This window comes from Strongylocentrotus purpuratus, unplaced genomic scaffold (genome assembly GCF_000002235.5).
Source record: "Strongylocentrotus purpuratus isolate Spur 01 unplaced genomic scaffold, Spur_5.0 spur5_scaffold_2, whole genome shotgun sequence".
Taxonomy (NCBI): Eukaryota; Metazoa; Echinodermata; class Echinoidea; order Camarodonta; family Strongylocentrotidae; genus Strongylocentrotus; species Strongylocentrotus purpuratus.
In genome coordinates this window covers 33,621,306-33,640,343 of record NW_022145605.1, presented here as the reverse complement: position 1 = coordinate 33,640,343, position 19,038 = coordinate 33,621,306, and the positions used below count along the sequence as shown (strand labels likewise).

The 19,038-nt window shown below is 38.8% G+C and overlaps 2 protein-coding genes and 1 long non-coding RNA gene across 3 annotated transcripts in view; 1 reads left to right on the top strand and 2 right to left on the bottom strand.

The window, feature by feature from the left end:
• The first annotated feature begins 1,373 nt into the window (after window positions 1–1,373).
• LOC115926829 (beta-1,3-galactosyltransferase 5-like) lies at window positions 1,374–3,062 on the top strand. Its single transcript, XM_030992251.1, has one exon. It carries the CDS (start codon window positions 1,632–1,634, stop codon window positions 2,778–2,780), a length of 1,149 nt encoding a protein of 382 aa, XP_030848111.1. The 5' UTR covers window positions 1,374–1,631; the 3' UTR covers window positions 2,781–3,062.
• A 6,520-nt stretch (window positions 3,063–9,582) lies between these two features.
• On the bottom strand, window positions 9,583–12,708 carry LOC115926828. The gene is made up of 3 exons (XR_004065285.1): window positions 12,659–12,708; window positions 11,100–11,224; window positions 9,583–10,589 (listed from the first exon to the last, which is right to left on the bottom strand). It is a non-coding gene; the product is annotated as an uncharacterized LOC115926828 (long non-coding RNA).
• A 3,336-nt stretch (window positions 12,709–16,044) lies between these two features.
• Window positions 16,045–19,038, bottom strand: part of LOC115918841 (solute carrier family 43 member 3-like) — a 35,655-nt gene continuing 32,661 nt past the window's right edge. Inside the window, exons 6-8 of the mRNA XM_030992250.1 lie at window positions 18,138–18,675; window positions 16,840–16,953; window positions 16,045–16,405 (exon numbers count right to left, since the gene is read on the bottom strand). Coding sequence (XP_030848110.1) covers window positions 16,206–16,405; window positions 16,840–16,953; window positions 18,138–18,675 — 852 coding nt within the window. The 3' untranslated portion in view covers window positions 16,045–16,205. The remainder of the gene's footprint in view (window positions 16,406–16,839; window positions 16,954–18,137; window positions 18,676–19,038) is intronic.

Here is a 19,038-nt window from a genome sequence, read left to right as displayed (position 1 = left end):
ATTTTTTCCTCTGACATTTTTTCCTCTGACATTTTTACCTTTGACATTTTTTCCTCTGACATTTTTACCTCTGACATTTTTTCCTTTGACATTTTTACCTCTGACACTTTTACCTCTGACATTTTTACCTCTGACATTTTTTCCTCTGACATTTTTACCTCTGACATTTTTTCCTCTGACATTTTTACACCGAGCCGTTCACGTCGTGTCAATCTAAAAGTCCCTAATGACGGCAAACCGCAGTCAAACTACTTCATAACGATGAAAATCAAAGTGCAATTTCAAGAGCAATATTTTTCCTAGCCTGTCTCAAAATGTAACAAAATTACCGTAGATGACGAAGACTATTACAGCTTTTACAAAATTAATGACTAAATTCACTTAATCTTCTCATATTTCAATCAATTACTCACCCATTCTCAGGGAACTAAATCTCCTGAGTTTTTGCGAGTAGCGTCGTGCATAAATCTGCTTAAAATATGTTTTCTGACATAACAAATTGAAATAAGCAACTTTTAAAATCAAAAGTGGTTGCCATAACCTTGATATTTCCCCCAAACCCATGGATAAAAAGTTGTTAGATGTTTGTCTACGAAACGGCAGCCATTTTGAATGTACATGGTCAAGGTAAGCACTTTTACTTTTGAAGGTTGTATAGTTGAATTTACCATGTCAGAAAACATATTATTAGACCCTAAAATCATTAGAATCGGACAGTGTTAACTGTGTTGGTCAATTTCTAAAGTGCATTGACGTTTTTGACCATAGCGCCCTCATTTAAAGTCGGAGGTATAGCAAACTATACATTTTTGGAAACCTTATGACCAGACGAGTAATTTGATATGCAATTTGATAAGGTTAAATGTGTTGGTGAATTTGACCACCAGCCGAAAGTGTGTTGACCTTTCAATAGTTTTGACCATAGCGCCCTCATTTAAGGTTGGAGGTATAGCAAACTATACATTTTTGGAATCCTCATGACCAGACGAGTAATTTGTTATGCATATTGACACGATTGGGACTATTTGATTTTTTATCCCTGTGTGACCTTTGTTGACCCCTCACGAAAATGCCCGGGATTTTCAAGGGGGCAGCCCAAGTCAAAATGGCGGTATTCATCAGGGAACACAAAAACACTTTCAAACCTTTGTTCCCAGAGATTGGTCACGGGACCTACAGGCTGGTCTCCTTCTAGTTTCCTTTGATTAAGGTGAAGCTTGTAATCGAATCTGTTATGTCTCAATAATTGAGCCCACAAATAACCAGACAGTATAAGAACATGTCATAATCGGTATAAAATACCAGGTACCCGCACCTTTTCTCAGATCTCTCTCTATCTCTCTCACTCCCTCTCTCTTTCTCTCTGTCCTCTCTCTCTCTCTATTTTTCCCTCTCCCTCTTTATTTGAAAAGGCATTTTGTGCGGTCTTTGAAGTGCAGAAGTGACACAGTGGCTCCCGATTGTGCCGCCCCGCCCTGTTCGAGCCTTACTTTGAATACAGTCGATTATAAATACGTGTAATTTGTCTGTTTTTATTACAACACATTGTGGAGGAAAGGACTGGATTTCCCTACGCATCGGAGCACTTCTACCTTAAAAACTAGCATAACTTACAATAACCTGCATTTATCATGGCTCTTGTATACCGGGCCCTTAAAAGAAAAAGTGTCGTTATCGTGTTGATCTGTTTGGTGGCGTTATGTTACTGTCTCATCGGCGCTCGTCAGACCAGTCAAATTCCAAAAGGCTTGACTCGGAATGGGACATTACCAACTGACAAAATGAGTTTATCTACTATTCTCACAAAATACATGCGGTCTTTAGACCGCTCACCTCAGAACACTACACAGAATGAGGACACTAGAAGTTGGCTAGAACGTACACACTGGGAGTCTAAGATTGATTACCACATGTATCACTATCTAATTAATCCCAAGGATAAGTGCAACTCCAGTGGCCTGGTGGTGGATATTTCCGGAAACTTGACATTGCTTGTCCTGGTGAAATCAGCACCCGGTAACTCCGAACTGAGGGATGCCATCAGGAATACCTACATTCAGGGAGCCATAAAGTACAATGTGTCCGCTAGGATCTTGTTTCTCCTTGGATTCCAAGCACATGGTGAAGTGCACCAAACGGATATCGTCAAGGAGGCTGAGACCAATGGGGACATCATCCAAGAAGACTTCGAAGACTCTTACCACAACCTTACCATCAAGGTCATCATGGGAATCAAATGGGCCATGACATTCTGCGGTAACAGTCACTTCGTGATGCTGACGGACGACGATGTCATGTTTGACATCTTGACCCTCGTCGAAGATCTGTCAAAGGCATACCCAAAACATCACTCGGAATTTGTACTAGGTGAGGCAACGTACAATGCCATTCCCTTCAGAGACCCAAATGGCAACTTTAAGAAGTTCTACACTCCAAAGACACTGTATCCTCAGGCCAGGTACCCGACATACCCGCAGGGGTATGGGTACATCATTTCATGGGACGTCGTACCTCGGGTTTTCCAAGCTTCCAAGGAAATACCCCCTCCTGTACCGTGGGAGGATGTCTACATGGGTGCTCTGCTCCAGAAAACTAGGATATCCATAACAGATAAGTTACCCTGGTATAGAGAACGACACCCTGTCAAAACGGCAATACCGAATATGCTAGTTCCTCACAATGACTACTTCATGATACAATTATCGAGTGCTAAAATGAAGACAGTTTGGGATGCAATTGAGAGTGCGTTCATCATCAATGCGAATAACTCTGTACATTAGGATAATCATTTTTGAGGTGATGTTAATTGTTATTGTATAATTGTTTTAAATGGGGGCACGCTACAAGAGTCATATCTCGCACCCCGGGGCAACGTGTCTGACACGGCCGGTTGTAGCAACTACTCCGAAGATCAAGACATTAATCTTAATCTAAGGAGACACGAACGAACGAATACTACTCATTATCAGTGGCAGATTCAGAGGATCTGCCAAAATCTTAGATCAAATGTATGTTTTTCTTTGACATGTTGACCTTCGTGGCAACATAATGAGATGGGAGGGGGGGGGGGCATTCGTACATGTACATTCAAAGGTTCGTTATTCCGAAAGTTCTTTTTTATTTAAACGTTCATAAATTAAAGCCGAAATTTAGCCTTCAGTATTCCGAGGGCTAATAATCTGATAATGAAGTAGGGTACATAATTCCGGGAATAATGTAAAATCGCATTTAATTTTCATAATTTAGAATTGATGAATTATAATAACCCCTATTTTATTTTTTAGAAATTATGAACCTTCAAAATTAAAAAAAATCTTCGGATTAATGAACCTTTGTATTCAGGAACATTAGGGGGAGAGAGGCATGTAACTTATAGGATGGGCGTATTGCCCTGTACTTTTTATAATACAATTAATGAATATTGTACAAATATTGTATGCTCCGGCATTTAATATAGAATAATATATGAAGCGACAAATTCAGAATTTGTCGAATTATGCTAGTTCACCATATTTTTCTTTTCTTATGTGAATTTATTTATTTCACATGAACGAATGTATAAGAAAACAAGCAACATAACGAAATGGAGGATATTACATCAAGAAACAATATTATAAAAATTGTAATAGTTTAGTTACATTAATGACAATCGAACAAATGACAGTTCGAACGTAATTGAAGGTGAGACGATGCATAATGTTTGCGTGTCCTACCCAAGACGAAAATCCAATTGAATCCCCATTGAATGTCCCCATTGAATCCCAATTGGCAATTTGGAGTAAATGGAAACCCATTGTTTCACTTTCCATGTACTCCAAATTGCCAATTGGTATTGAATTGGGATTCAATGGGGGCATTCAATGGGGATTCAATTGGTAATTCGATCCAGTTAGAAGAACCAGTGATAAATTACTGATACTTCATAATCGATATTGGCAACTGTCCACCAATTCGGTATATTCCAATCTCATTTGCATTAACTTCATCACATAGATTATTTGAAGTGAATTCAAGAGTTACATTTACAGTGACACAGGCTCGGACACATATAGACTATATATACTAAATATGCATGTTGTTTCTTGGTTAGTAGCCTAATCATAGATCTATAATCAATATATCTATTGCTAAAACGTGAATGTAATTGTAACATGATCAGACAAAATAATCTATTGGTTAATAATTGCCAGAGGAAAATAGAAATCACAAAATTGATGTGCATTGTCATAATTTGCTTAACAAATCATGATAAATTTATTTTTCTGTGACACGTGTAAAGTGATAATGAATATTCATGAGATGCCTAGATTTGTTGGTTTCTATTGGTTTCTGTTGGTTTCTATTGGACCTATTGGTCATATTGTTTTTTATTGGTCTTATTGGTCCTAATGGTTTCTATTGGTCCAACTGGTTTCTATTTAGCATTGGTCCTATTGGTTTCTATTGATTTCAATTGGCCCTATTAGACTTTAATGGAATTTCAATTGGTTTCAATTGGACCAATTGAAGTCCAAATGAAGGCCAATTGGTCCAATTGAAACCAATTGGGGACCCATTAAAGTCTAATGGGGCCTAGGCCAATGGGGCCAATGGGGCCAATTTGTCCAATGGGGCCAATCTGGACCAATTGAAACCAATTGGGGACCCATTAAAGTCTAATGGGACCTAGGCCAATGGGGCCAATGGGGCCAATTTGTCCAATGGGGCCAATCTGGACCAATTGAAACCATCTGAAGTCCTATTAAAGTCCCATTGAAACCTGTTAAAACCTATTGAGACCAATTGAAACCAATTGAAACGAATTGATACCAATTGAAACCAATTGATACCAATTGAAATTTCAATTGGTGTTCAATTGGTTTCAATTGGATTTTCGTCTTAGGTAGCAACAACTAATGCGAGAAATCTACCCGCAACAGTACCAATATAGCCCTATTCATGCTCTTCGTAACATTTCGCCAATAGGAAAATGTGTATAAAGCAGAATTCATCATGAACATGGTCCACAGCCTGGTCATACAGTGTAGTACTCAAATGAGTATTACATAATCAACGTAACACTATACGCTAGGCTGGTACCTGTATCATGATTCATTTTGTGAGGGATGTTATATGGATCTGCAAAGACCGGTTTTATACCCAAATCCCAATTGTTTTATTCAAACATCACATAAGCAACTTTGGCGCAAGTCCATTTTTGCACTCTCGCGAACAATGCCACCTGTTCATCAAAGCGTGAACACATTCCACACAAAATGATACTAAATGATTCGGGATAAAACACCCTTTCATAGATGTATGATAATTTACTGTGCATAGAAGATTTTTAAAATAATTAGCAATTTTCTAGGTGTAAACTTGTTTTGACTCACACTGTATACACTATGAACATGACAGACAAAGAAAGCGGACAAAATATACAGTTCCTCGGGTAGACAAAGGAACATCCCTTCACTGCTATTATGTAAAAAGGTGAATATGCATGTGACACCTGTTCTACACATTTTTACATAATAGCAGTAAAGGGATGTTCCTTTGTCTACCTGAGGAACTGTATATTTTGTCCGCTTTCTTTGTCAGTCGTGTTCATAGTGATATCTTTATCTCTCATCCTCTCTTTTTCCTTTTCACTCCTCTCTCTCTCTCTCTCTCTATCTTTCTCTCTATTCTGTCTGTTATATCCTATCCTAACAGTCTGTTCATTTCCCCAGGCCTCCTCTCTCTCTCTCTCTCTCTCTCTCTCTCTCTCTCGGAATTTAGCAGTGTTATAGAGTGACTAGACAATTATCGTACTGTAATCAAATTTAATGCACAACACTTTGTTAAAGGTACTATGTCCCATTTGCAGGCCAAACAAAAGAAATGGTAAAATTCCAAAGTCATTTGAAATACAATACTAATTTAGAACGTCCGTCAAAACGAAAGGACTTGAATATGGCTTTTAGTGGGAAACTAACGACCATTAGTTGAATCAACTCTAGTGATTGCAATCACCTAAGTAATGATCTGATTTTCAGAGCCTTATACCGAATGGTCGTACGTTTTGTGCTGCGCAAAGATTCAATCAGTTTAATTTTGGCCATTTAAAGTAGTGGGTAATTGATGTAGACAAATGCTCATGTACCTGTTACAGCTCATTTTATGGTATTACCAAATAAAAAAAGTCAGTCACTCAATAGTGTCTGACAGTGAAGTATAGAAGGTGAACGGGTGTCCTTGCATAATTTCATTACTAGGACACTACTAATGTTTAAATTTCACAGATAGGACTTACATGACATATTCTTAATTCTTGCAGAATTCTACAGAATGTGATGTTGGCTGCAAAACGGACTTAGTCTCTAAGTGCCATGTTATAAACAATTACGAATAATTTTATTTCAAGGGTCAGAATACGAATTGCATATATTACGTTTTGTCAGGTAGGACAACCAAAGATGTTTTTCCTACCTAGCAACAATTAATTTAAAGATAAAGTTGAGTTCTGGTCATGTGATTGCATTGTGAAAGAAACGGTGTGCAATCTATCAGAAAAGGTTGATCATCTAGTATATAAGTATTCGTGTGTATTGCAAGGTTCTGGAATCATCAAAATGATAAGAAATTTTGCCAAATCTTGGCAAAGTTACAAGCACTGTACACAGAATGATGTTTATGGGACTACACGAGCACATGGTGAAAAAAACCTACCCCCCCCCCGACTTTTACGATGTTTCATGTCATATTTAGAATATGAAGGCATTTGAAGAGCCATGCTTTTCAGGGAACATGTTTAATGTGATGTTTATCCACCCTTGCATAATAACAATGATAACGCTCACAAATTGTTTTTTACCTCTTCCCAGAACTCAACCTTCTCTTTAAGCAATGCGCGTTCTGACCTTTGAAATAATAATTATTCGTAACAGGTGAAATAATTAATTTGTAACGAGGCACTTCACAAAGATTTGGGCATTAACCTTGATAACATCGCGAAAATGGCCTATTTATACAAATTATCGTCGGCTGCTATAGTTGACAATACATCTTACGGCCTTGTTACGGGTCGACGAAACCTCGTGACGTTATTTCAATATGCCGTAGCGTACTAAATGTTGAATCATGACGTTAGTCACCAAAAGAAGTGAGAACAAATTCTGAATAAATTTGAAATCTTCATTTTTTTTATTTAAAAAAAAGAAAAGAGAGAGAGAGAGACAAAAAAGGAGAAAAGGAAATTGTAGGGCCTCTTAAATGACGCTGTTTCGAAAAGACTCATTGACTGACTAGGATTTAAATCACCGTTTTATTTAATGTTCTGAATTATTTATTTTGAAAAGACGAATCATATATCACTCTGTAAAGTTATTTACATGCATAATGCCGTGACAAGGCCAATTTTCCACATTTTGTTTCTTTTTAACCTGAAAATTTGAATGTATATCATATTTATGTACTCTCACTGAGAGGGATAAACCATTATTGTACTGCCCAAAATATTCATTCGTCACTAAACATTGTAATTTGGGAATCAGGGCACAATACTAGAAAGTAGAATGGGGCCGAATTATATGAAATGAAAACTATACTATAAAAACAAACTGCATCACTAAACATTTTCAATATAAGTGTTTGTGAAAGACGGTAAATGAATGATTCTGAATAAGTATGTTTCGATATAATTATTTATAAGATTATAAAAACGGGTTAGTATTTACATGTTTACATGGACATAAGACATTTCTTAAGGAGAGTGTTATATCAATGTGCAGTTTATAGCTCAGCCTGTGTTTTTTTAGCGACATAGCGAGTTTCCAGCCATGGGGGGGGGGGGGGCACTTTGCGAATTAAGAAGGCAATAGCTTAGGGGCACAGTGCGGTTGGGGTCGCTCCCCTCTCTTTTTCCCATGCTCTATTCTCCCTCTCTCTATCTCTCTCTTTCCCTCTCTCTCTCTATCTATATATCTATCTATCTCTCTATCTATCTCTCCCTATTTTACTATTCGACTGCGGGGGGGGGGGGGGGGGGGGGGGCGTGCCCCCATAACTCCAAACGTCGTGACTGATGGTGCCGACAGCTCACAACTTGTTGTCGTCCGTTTAACGTTTCCGTTTACTGAGAACGTAGAGGGCAGCAGGTAAGGTGAACGTCAGGGGGGTTCAACTCCGCTTCTGCATCCGTCTAGCCATGGGGAAATTTTGGAGGGTCAAAAGTGCACACTGCTTCCATTTATCGTGTATTAGCCTATGAAGACGACAAGTTTTTAGTGCACCAGCGAAATGGGGATTTTGGACTGCGCGCAGCGCGCAAAATATTTAAATTAAAATTTTGAATATTCATGAGCTCTTTTCCACTTATTAGCATATTATCGCAATGAAAAAAAGACAATGCGCATGCGTTACTATATCGACAGAATCCTGATAAATGTAGAACAAAGGTCAGAGTTGGGGAGGTGTGTGGGGAGGAGGGGGGGGGGGGACTTTTAAATGGTTGACTTAGGTGGGGCCACAAACTTCACTGTCACCAGGATGGAAAGTACATTAAAAAAAATTCAGTTCAGTTAAAAGGCAAAAATAATGACCCCATTTCACTCAATTCATTTGTTACCTCTTTTTTTTTTGTTCCTTTATTAACTTAAATATTTTTAAAATCAGACAAATTGCACTGATCATTTAGCCCACTTTACAAGTGATATTTTCATATTTTTAGTGTCCAATTAATGAATCATTCTCACCTCGACTTCAATGATCTTCATATTGTGCCCCATCCCCAATGAAATTTCAATTTTGTCTCGTTCTTTTCATTCTTGCATTCGTCGCCACTGATTTTTTTTTAATTCCCCCTCCCCCCCAACAGTAACATTTTCAATACAGAGACCCCTTCTAATAGTGACATTTCCATAGGCTCTATTACCCCAATTACCTATGCTTTCATCATTTCGGCATCGACTTATTCTTTATTTAACCCCCCCCCCCTCATCTTTATTGTAAACCATTTTTTATACTGCATTTATACATAAGTCTTGCCCACTCTCTTGTTACATTTCCGCTTTCTCTCTCATTAGGAAAGATGGTTAAATCTATCTCGCTGATGCCAGATATAAACAAACATCAAAAGGTCGAACACCATACTCAATTCTACACAAGACTGCATCAGCCCCCATCTCACCTCAGTCATACAGCATTATCATTACAGAGTGCCTACATCATCATAATCACCAGCATCATCACATATATTTCACAAAATAAGAAAATGAAAAGAACAGAATTCAGCAGTATTAACTGATTTATTAACATTTATGAACTCATTTATCAACATAGTTTCTATAAAGTCTTTTTAAATCCAACATGACATCAACAAAATGATGACAAATGGATGGGGGGAGGGGGTGCTGTCTCTTGAATTCAAATCTTTCAGTTGTAAAAATTTATTGTAGATTTTGAAGAAAAAAAATATTCCAATAATATCAACATGCTATTTTATTATGTAAAGCACAGGTATATACTGAGTTTTATGAGTACTTTATCTTACATTGGACATTATTGTTGTTGTTTTTACTACTACCTGTATTATCATTATTATTACTGCTATTATCATGATCATTGTCATTATTGTTACTATTTTTAATATTGTTATTATTATTAATATTAATTATATTAATACAGTCTTACTATTGAACTATATCATTTTATCCCCCCCCCCCTACAATTTACTATCCAGTTCAGCATCCCTCATATTTTTGTCAGAACTTGACTTAAGATTAAATATCAAAAAACTATGTTACATGTACACGCATTTAAAAGAACAAATGATTACTTTCATGATCCTCGATATATCTTCTTCTTCTTCTTCTTCTGGTAATCTTCAAAAGGCGTTGTAGCCTATCATGAAGATGAACTAATACTAAAGATTACAAGTGGTGTGAGGAAGACAGATTGTTTCTAAGTGGGATAAGGAGAATAGATGCCTCAGAAGTAGTCCCTGGCAGTTCTCTGGACTGTCAGCATGCACTATATTTGCTGGAAGTCAGTTCCATTAACTTTGGGACAGAGTGTTGGGCAAATACAAACTTGTCTACCTATGTCGCTTCTGGCTTGGTGCAACTGGAGGGTCATGTCATGGTACTTCCTGCTCGTGATTTGTTAAAGCCCGTCTGTACTAGTTTGGCCAGGGGGATAAGACCACCCTGCAAGGTCACTGACAGGTGGTTATCTCATCAAATCAGCTCTCAATTAATATAAGAAAAAGAGGATCATGGGGGACCAACAGGCACAGATTAGGCATTGTTTGCTATATAGAGGGCGCAAGTAGCTATAAGTAGTGCAGTGGGAAAATTTTCAAGGAAGAGCAGAGAGACCATTGACTATCTTGTGCACCATTCCCAGTCTTCTTGCAGAGTGCCTTGTAGTTGTAGATATAGTAGGCAACTAAAAGGTGCTGATCATCTCAGTCAAACTGCTGCTTCTCTTGTGGTCCCCATTGTGAAGTAGCGTCCTGGACATCTGAGATGTTGTAGGGATCCCAGACACCGGAACAGTTCTCAAGATGAGGGTGGACTAGGGACTTGTACAAAAGAAGCCTGGGTATCAAACCTTCTGCATGGGACAACCTGAATAATAAAAACAAAAAGAGAGGAGAAATCAAATAAGATTAAAACTGCTGCATTATATTGGATTTTCAAAAATAGTACCTCCCCACTTTTGTTTAGGTCTTGCATTTTAATTTTACTAAAAAATGATAAACTTATGTCTATCTGATAGGGCCTTTTTTAAGAGAAGAGTAAATGTTTAGATGTATTTCCAATTATTTTAAAAGTAATTTCCAATTTATTTTAAGTTATTATTTGCTAGACTTTTGTGAACAAAAGTTTGTTAGATATAATGTAATATTTAGGAAAAAATGCCTTTGAGTATGTCTTTTAATATGCTGAGAGAATAAACTGTAGCAACACCATAGTTTGTCACCTAAATAAAGCTAGAGAATAAATGAGAATTACCAGATATAATGCAACACAAGATGACAGTTCCCCAAATCTTTGTATATAGTCCAAGTCGAGTGCGGTGTTCGCATGGGCTTAGATTATACAGCCTGAATATTTTCGAACTTCATACAAACATACCTTGCCAGAGTTCAACTTAGGTGTCTTGTTCCTGATTAGATCTACACCATAACATTTGATGATCAGGTCCTGGTGCTCTTTGTTGCACTTCTGTGATCATTATCTGCTTCTTTGTTCCATAGGATCTACAATTAAAAGAAAACAGAAACTTAGTAAGGTTCCTGCTAATATCAAATGCATGCATTAGTTATCAGTTTATAACTTTGTTCATGTCGTAGAGAAAGAAATATCCATGTCATATGTAGGGTTGGATCCAGAATTCTCACCAACATAAAAGGGGTGGCATAAAATCCTGAAAATAGACCAATTATTTCAAACAAGGCACAATGACATAACTAAGAGCGAAATCAGGGGAAGTGGGAGGGGGGGGGGGGGGGGGGAGGAAATACCTTTTTTGTTTTGTTTTTGTTGTTGTTGGTAGATCTAGCCTAGATCTACATTCAAACTAAGCTGAATCTGGACCTTGATCACAATAATGACACATGCGCACGACTAGTCTAGTAGTGGAGCAAAACGAGCCTAGAATCTAGACCCATGGCTATGGAAGTCTTTGCTAAAAGCTATGGCATAACACAAGCTATAGATCTAGATCTAATTGCCTATTTTTAATATTATTAGTAGACCCTACTAGTAGGGGGCGACCTACATCTAGACCCGTCCCTATGCCACATCTGAATAAGGGGGCACAGAATGATTGTGCACACCCCCCCCCCCCCCCTCCATAACTTCCACATTGACCCACCTAAACCAGGCATTTAGGTCTATTTAGTCTTTTTTTTTTATTTATTAGAATGCATTAGGCCTAGAATCTAGCCCTAGATATAGACCTAGGTCTATAGATGCGGGGTTAAATGCTGTTTATACTTAGTTAAGTGCTAGATCTAGACTAGACGGTAGACCTAGCCTAGCCTAGGCTCTGCTTAGCCTTAGCCCGAATTTTTCTGTCTCTTTCGTTCGTTAGCCTCTGATTTGGGTAGGGTCAGCTAAAGAGAGGAGCCGACCCTACCCAAATCAGAGGCTAACGAACGAAAGAGACAGAAAATTCAGGCTAGACTATGCTATGAATAGTCTAGAGCTAGAGGTCTAGGCTTTACAGTAACACACTGTAAAGTTATAGCCACGCCAGCTCAGGAAACGCAGTCGCTTCTTGGTGGAGTGTTACAGCCGGCTAGCACCGGCGAATTGAAAATCATAAACCGCTCGACGAGATCTCGTCGGCTTGGACTAGCAATGAGCCATTTGCGCAGTCTACAACAGGTCCACATCTACGACCGATTACTATCGGTAATCAAGCTATGAACTGAACTTAAAATTATGAGATGTGCTCTAATGAAATAACCTACGGTAAAATCCTGATTGTTTCTAAAAATATTACCGTCGATGACTTATATTAGAGTTCATTCAATCAGTTAATATTCTTTAGTCAGAAGAAAGAAAAGAGGATGGGGTAGGGGGTTAACCGGGTAAGACGTTGTGACAATGCGGAGAGCCCCTCACTGCAATGACGAACACATCACAATCATTTCAGAGACCTTCACACAAAATGGATCTTTACTTACTTTTCTTGATATCATAGGGTATCACTTCGATGTCAATGTTCGCCTGAAGATTTTCTGCTTCACTGAGATGTACTTGACAAACTTCTATTATAATAGAAATACACTTAAAAGAAAAATGTTTCATTGTTCGTAATTGAATAACTTGAAAGTTGCAGTTCATACAACCGCCATTTTCGTGGTCAAATCGTAGGGAATTCTGGGAATGCAAAAAATGTTTTATGCATGACCTAGTACATAAAACATTTTGTCGATGGCCAATCAACAAACAGAAGTTGGCGTATTTTTTACGTCATTGCTCATGAATATTCATTGACCCTCCAAAACCGTCGTTCAAATCGGACAAAACCCCCATAATGCATCCAATACAAAACCTATGAAATGTCAAAGGTCACGATTTTAGTTGGCCCTCTAGTCCTCCTACGGAGGACATACTGTGTATGATCGAATCTCTTTGGTGAACGTGAAGATATCACCAATTATGAATGCAATGGTCACCTGCATGGGATGATGATATTAGGAATGAATTCGTAAGTTATTTCGAATATATAATCGTGACATTATTGGTCAAAATCCACATAATTATCATGTAGGCTACTTCTGGTTATAACATATGACAACTGGCAAAGACCAGGGCCCCGTCTTACAAAGAGTTGATATCAGTGGCGTACCTGGGGTACTCCGTCAGGGGGGGCAAGCGACCGAAACAAACAAAAAAGGCGATGCTAATTTTCACTTCTGGCGAGCGAGCGAGCGAGCAAAAAAAAATCTTTAAGTAACGTTTGGTATATAAACTGGTATTGTTGCAAGTTGGGGGTGGGAACATTCACTTGTTAGCGACGTTAATTTCATTTTTTTGCAAACTATTGTAGCGAGCAAGAAAAAAATCACTTCTTTTTTAATAATTGCCACTTAAACTTGGTTCAATTGTCCCATGCAGGGCGTGGGAACAATATTGTGTTTAGGGTGATTTTATACCCATTTTAGCTAGCGAGCGAAAATACATCTTTCTCTCAATGAATTGCTATATAAAATTTGTTTCATTGTTGCAGGTAGGGGGCGGGCACAATCGTGTTTAAGGCAATGTCAATCCCATTTTGGCGGGCAGGCAACCCCCTACATTTCTCTTTTAAATGATATTGTAGCAGGTTAGTGGTGGGCACATAATTCCACGAGCTAGCGAGCGTAGCGAGCGAAAAAAAAAATCACTTTTCTTTTATAGGGAAAATATGGTACATAAAACTTGGGTTCATTGTTCCATGTCAGGGACGTGATTATTAAAAGCGGTGTTAATTCTATTTTGGCGAGCGAGCGTAGCGAGCGAGCAAAAAAAAATCACTTCTCTTTATAGGCAAAATATGGTATATAAACTTGGTTTAATCGTTCCATGTCAGGGACGTGATTATTAAAAGCGGTGTTATTTCTATTTTGGAGAGCGAGCGTAGCGAGCGAGCAAAATTTTGTAATGATAATTGGTTCATAAATTTCAGATTTTTTTGTTGCAGGGCAGGGCTTACACAATCATGTCTAAGGTGATGTTAATTCCGTTTTGGCGAGCACGAGCACACCAAAACTTCTTTGAATAACGTTTCGTACATAATTATTAACTGGTTGTTGCAGGTTGGGGCGGGCACGTTAGCGGTGTCAATTCCATTTTGGCGAGCGAGCATAGCGAGCAAGCAAAAAAAATAAATTCTCATTTAATAGAAATTAATAAATAAACTTGTTTTTATTGGTGCAGGTCAGGATGGACGCAATCGCGTTTAACGCGATTCAATTCCTTTTTGGCGAGAGGGCGAAAAAACTCTTCCATTTTTAATGATATTGTTGCAGGTCAAGGGTGGGCACAATTGTTTACAAAGCAATGTCTATTCATTTTATTCGCGAGCGAGTGTAGCGAGCGAGAAAAATTAATTAGTCTCTTTTAGTAACATTTGGTACATATATTGTGTGTTATTGTTGCCATGGTTGCAGGTCGGGGCCCGTCAGGGCAGGCACAATTGTATTCTAGGCAATACTAATCCTTTTCTTTTTTCAGAGGGACGAGGAAGTGAAAACATTTAATACAAAATAGGCTAGCAAGCAGTTCGCGCCAGCGAAGAGTTTCAAATTTGTTATATCACTTATATTTTCCTATTTTCATTTGTTTTAATTTTTCAGGGCCGTATGCGGAATATTTTTCTGATGGGGAAGGGGGAAAGATGCGTTAAAAGTTTTCGAAGAATCTCAAAAGCAAAAGGAGTGAAGGGAGTTCGAGCGACCGAACTGGTCATGAGGGTACTTTTGCATTTTCAAAAGTAGAATTGAAGGATTTGGTATAGGCCTACACTACATTTTCAGGAAAAAAACTGTACGATTTCAAAATATTTGGGGTCAACTGCCCCCCCCCCTGGTGCTTACGGCCATGTTCTTTATTTTTTTCCCCCATTTTTATTCCTTTCCTTTTCTTTTCCCTTTTTGTTCCTTTTCTCTTCTTCTTCCTTTTTTCTTTCCTTTTTTTCCTTTTTTCTCTTTCTTTCCTTTTTTCTTTCCTTTTCCTTTTTTCTTTTTCTTTCCTTTCCCTTTCTTTTCTTTTCTTTCCCCTTTTTCTTTTTTCCCCCTGGAGCCCGTCAGGGGGGGGGGGGGCACTCTGCCCCCCTGCCCCCCCCCCCCATAGGTACGCCAGTGGTTGATATTGATCCTAAATCAATTACAAATTTGCAGTTTCCCATCTCTTATATGTACATAGTTGTGATTGATATCAATCACAAATAACGTGCGATTGATATCAACTCTTTGTAATACAGGGCCCCGATGTCAGGTCAAGTTGATGAGACATGCGCCCCCAGTTACTTCGCCACTGGTAATAATTGCAATTTTAAGTTGTTTACATGCAGTCTCACTGGGGTAAATAACAACTGTTTTTGCTCACCCAGAAAGGGTCATCATCGAGATATTTCTGGAGCAGGATGAAGATTGGGTACTGGAGTAACGTGAAGAATCCACTGATGGTTCGAAGGGCTCCGTAAACACTGACAAAATACTTCATTGGAAATCTGCGACGTCACAAAAAAAAAAAGAATTCGATTCACAGTCACATGCAGTGTTAAACATAATTATAGAAAAAATGAAATGGATGCTCTTATTGCCAATCATGTGAAAAAAAATTATTTTGACTTAAACGTAATGATACAAATTTTGCCGGAAAACCGCCTTTTAATTGATATATTGGGTAAATTATCATATCTATCCGGCTTGGATAGATATCGCGTAGTCCCATATACACCTTTCTGTGTACAGTGCTTGTAACTTTACCAAGACTGGGCCAAATTTCTTGCAGTACACACCAATCCTTAATGTACATGCTTGGTGATCAACCTTTTCTGATCGACTCCACAACGTTTCTTTTACAATGCAATCCCATGACCAGAACTCAACTTTATCTTTAACGCATATGCTGATGACCTCTTTGTTTTGTGGCCTCTTCTAAAAATGTATCTTCTATTAAAAGCATGTTACAGTAGCATGTCAACATGTTACTTCTCGGAATTAGCAATAATCAGATCCCGACTTACACCACTGTTACAACGGCCAACCCTACTCCGTAGAGTAGAGAAGTCGCTACGAGAATGAGGTTGAAAGTTAGATACTGGAGCTGAAGGTTTGGAATCAAGAGACAGATGGAGTAGCCAATTGAAGCTACTGTGGTTAACGCCAGAGGGAGACAGCTATCTCGCATCTCGGCGTAAGGACCTTTGTCCTTTGGTTTCTCTGCGAAATGTCATGGAAAATTGAACATTAGCCATGAAGTGGTTTTTATTCCCTATCTGATCCCTGTAACAAGAATTTATGAAAACGTCTGATGGGTTAAGGTACTTCTGGCTCGTAACAGATTAGAATAAAAGGGACTGGGTAACTTTGTCTCAGATTCTGTAACAAAATTCTGGACTTAGCTTATGCCTCAATGATAATTATAAACCTTTAGGTCAGTCGGAAAACATTAACAGAAAACGTGCGAAGATATAATCCTAATATGACTGATGCTAAAATAAAAACCCACGACACTGAAATTCACCCACACCCACATACACAAACAGACGCACACGCACACCACCACAGACACACACACCTACACAGAGTGATCTTACTGTACTATCAATTTGGTGTGAATGTTTTGACGTTGGATGGTAAACTATTATACTTACTGGATTTCGAACACAACATCGAGATGCTATTCCTATCCATGAGAAGACCACCAAGAGGACCAACGATGATGGTGAAGAACTGTGTAATAGCGAAGACGTTTGTGTACCAACTCACTAGATTATACAAAGAAATTAAACTCATAATGACAAAAGACAACGGTGACAATAATGACGACGAATATAGTTAAGGTGATCACGGGCTTTATTTTGTCAACAATTATAGTCTTGGCTTGGGTTGCAAGTTTTGTATGTTCCATTGGGTTTGATTTTAGATTTGGGTTAGAGAGATGGTTAGGATAAGGTAAATAAGGTTTTGTTTAGGATTGAGGTGAGAAATTCGATGAGCATTGGAACAAAATGCGACTAATGATTGTAGCTCATATATCCAACATAGTCTGTACTAAAATAAGGACGACAACGTGGACTAGTACTTCTACTACTACAGCAACTACTACTACTACTACTACTCAGTGGCGGATCCAGGATTTGCCGATAAGGGGGGGGGGGGGGGGGGGGCTAAAATGTGAAAATCGCGCCGACCAATATTTCGCTCAGTGGGGGGGGGGGGGGGGGGTAGTGGGCAATATTTTATTTTCGTTTTTGCCCCCGGGAATTTGAAATTCGCGCTGACCGTCTTCCGCTCAGTTTTTTTTTTTTTTTTTTTTTTTTTTTTTTTGGGGGGGGGGGGGGGGGGTAGTGTGAGCACTAACTACTAACCTAGTTATATAAAAACATTTGTTTTTTGTTTTTTAATTAATTTTAAAAAAGGCCAGGGGGCCGGGACCGTCGCCCCCCCCCCCCCCCCTCGTGGATCCGCGCCTGCTACTACTCTTACAACTACTACTGCCGATATAATTATCTACCTTCATTACTGTAATTCTATATATATATATATATATATATGCCTTCTTATTTCTGTTTCTGTACTTGTACTGAATACATTGATTTACATATCCCACTTCTTGGTTGTAAGTGTTTAAAACTAAATAACCATTTAAACCTCGATGACATTACTTCTATGCAGCTTAAAATGAAAACTTAAGATTAAAATGAGCGGATCCCGGATTCTGATACAGTGGACCCGCTTGCAATCTATCCCTGACTAGCAAGCAAGCAAGAAGTAAAAAAAAAAAAGGGGGGGGGGAACTCAATTCGAAAGATGGGTGGGGGGGCATATAATAGAGTCACATTTTCTTTTCTGTGCCTAAGGTATGCCAAAATAAGTTTTGAAATGTAGCACGGGTCACTCTGTGCCCCCTAAATTCGTCATTGACCGTAACCATACTTGATATACCTACCGAGATCCTCATCACCGTTGGACAGTCTTGTCAAGAAGAAGTTCAGGGTTCCAAAGGTAAAGTAAACGTCCAACTGCAGGAATACCTGCCAGAGAAGTATCAGCCAAAATGGCATCGAAAGGAGGCATGACCTGAGGCTTCCATACTCCTCCTCCTTTCGTTCCTCAGCCTCGGAGATGCCACCGTCGACCGTCTCACTTTTTGTATCCATTGCAATTAGCAGGCTCATTCTCCGACCTTCATAAATACTACTTTTCCTGCGTTCAGAACCAGTGTTGGTCTGCCTGGAGTACTCATTTACACCCATCACCTCGCCAGATTGGTTCTCTTGGTACCCTTGGTTATCGTATGCGCAATCTTCTGTCGCCTCTGGAGGGGTCCTAGGGGTACAACAGGTGATTAGTCTGTACCCCTCTGGAAGAGGCCAGGGGATATACTTGGTAGGAAGGACGAGGAAGGTGTTGATGTTGAAAAAGACAACGGAACCGGCCATGACGAAGAAGATAAGGTTGATCGAAAACCCGGCATCGTGCACTATCTAGACAGTAAAGGTGAATTAATCTTTGGTTACAGACTATGACCGAATGATTATTTTTTATAACAACGGCCATTATAATGATAACAATAATAATAGTCATTATCAAGAAAGTAATACAATTAATGATAATGATAATAATAACAAAATACAAATGATGATAATAATAATAGTGGAGTGTTATAGCACTCATGTCTGGCGCATTGGTACTCCTCCAATACTATTGCCCTGGCTTTAGCACGCCAGCTGCCATTACAACGCTCGAGCATTTTTAAGGAATAGTTCCTGCCAGGTACCCATTTACTTCACCTGGGTGGATTGAATGTAGATTCATGTCTTGCCAAATGACATTAGTGCTGCGACAGG

Coding starts and splice junctions, on each gene's coding strand:
- LOC115926829 (XM_030992251.1), top strand. CDS start 1,632: ATGGCTCTTGTATACCGGGCCCTTAAAAGAAAAAGTGTCGTTATCGTG.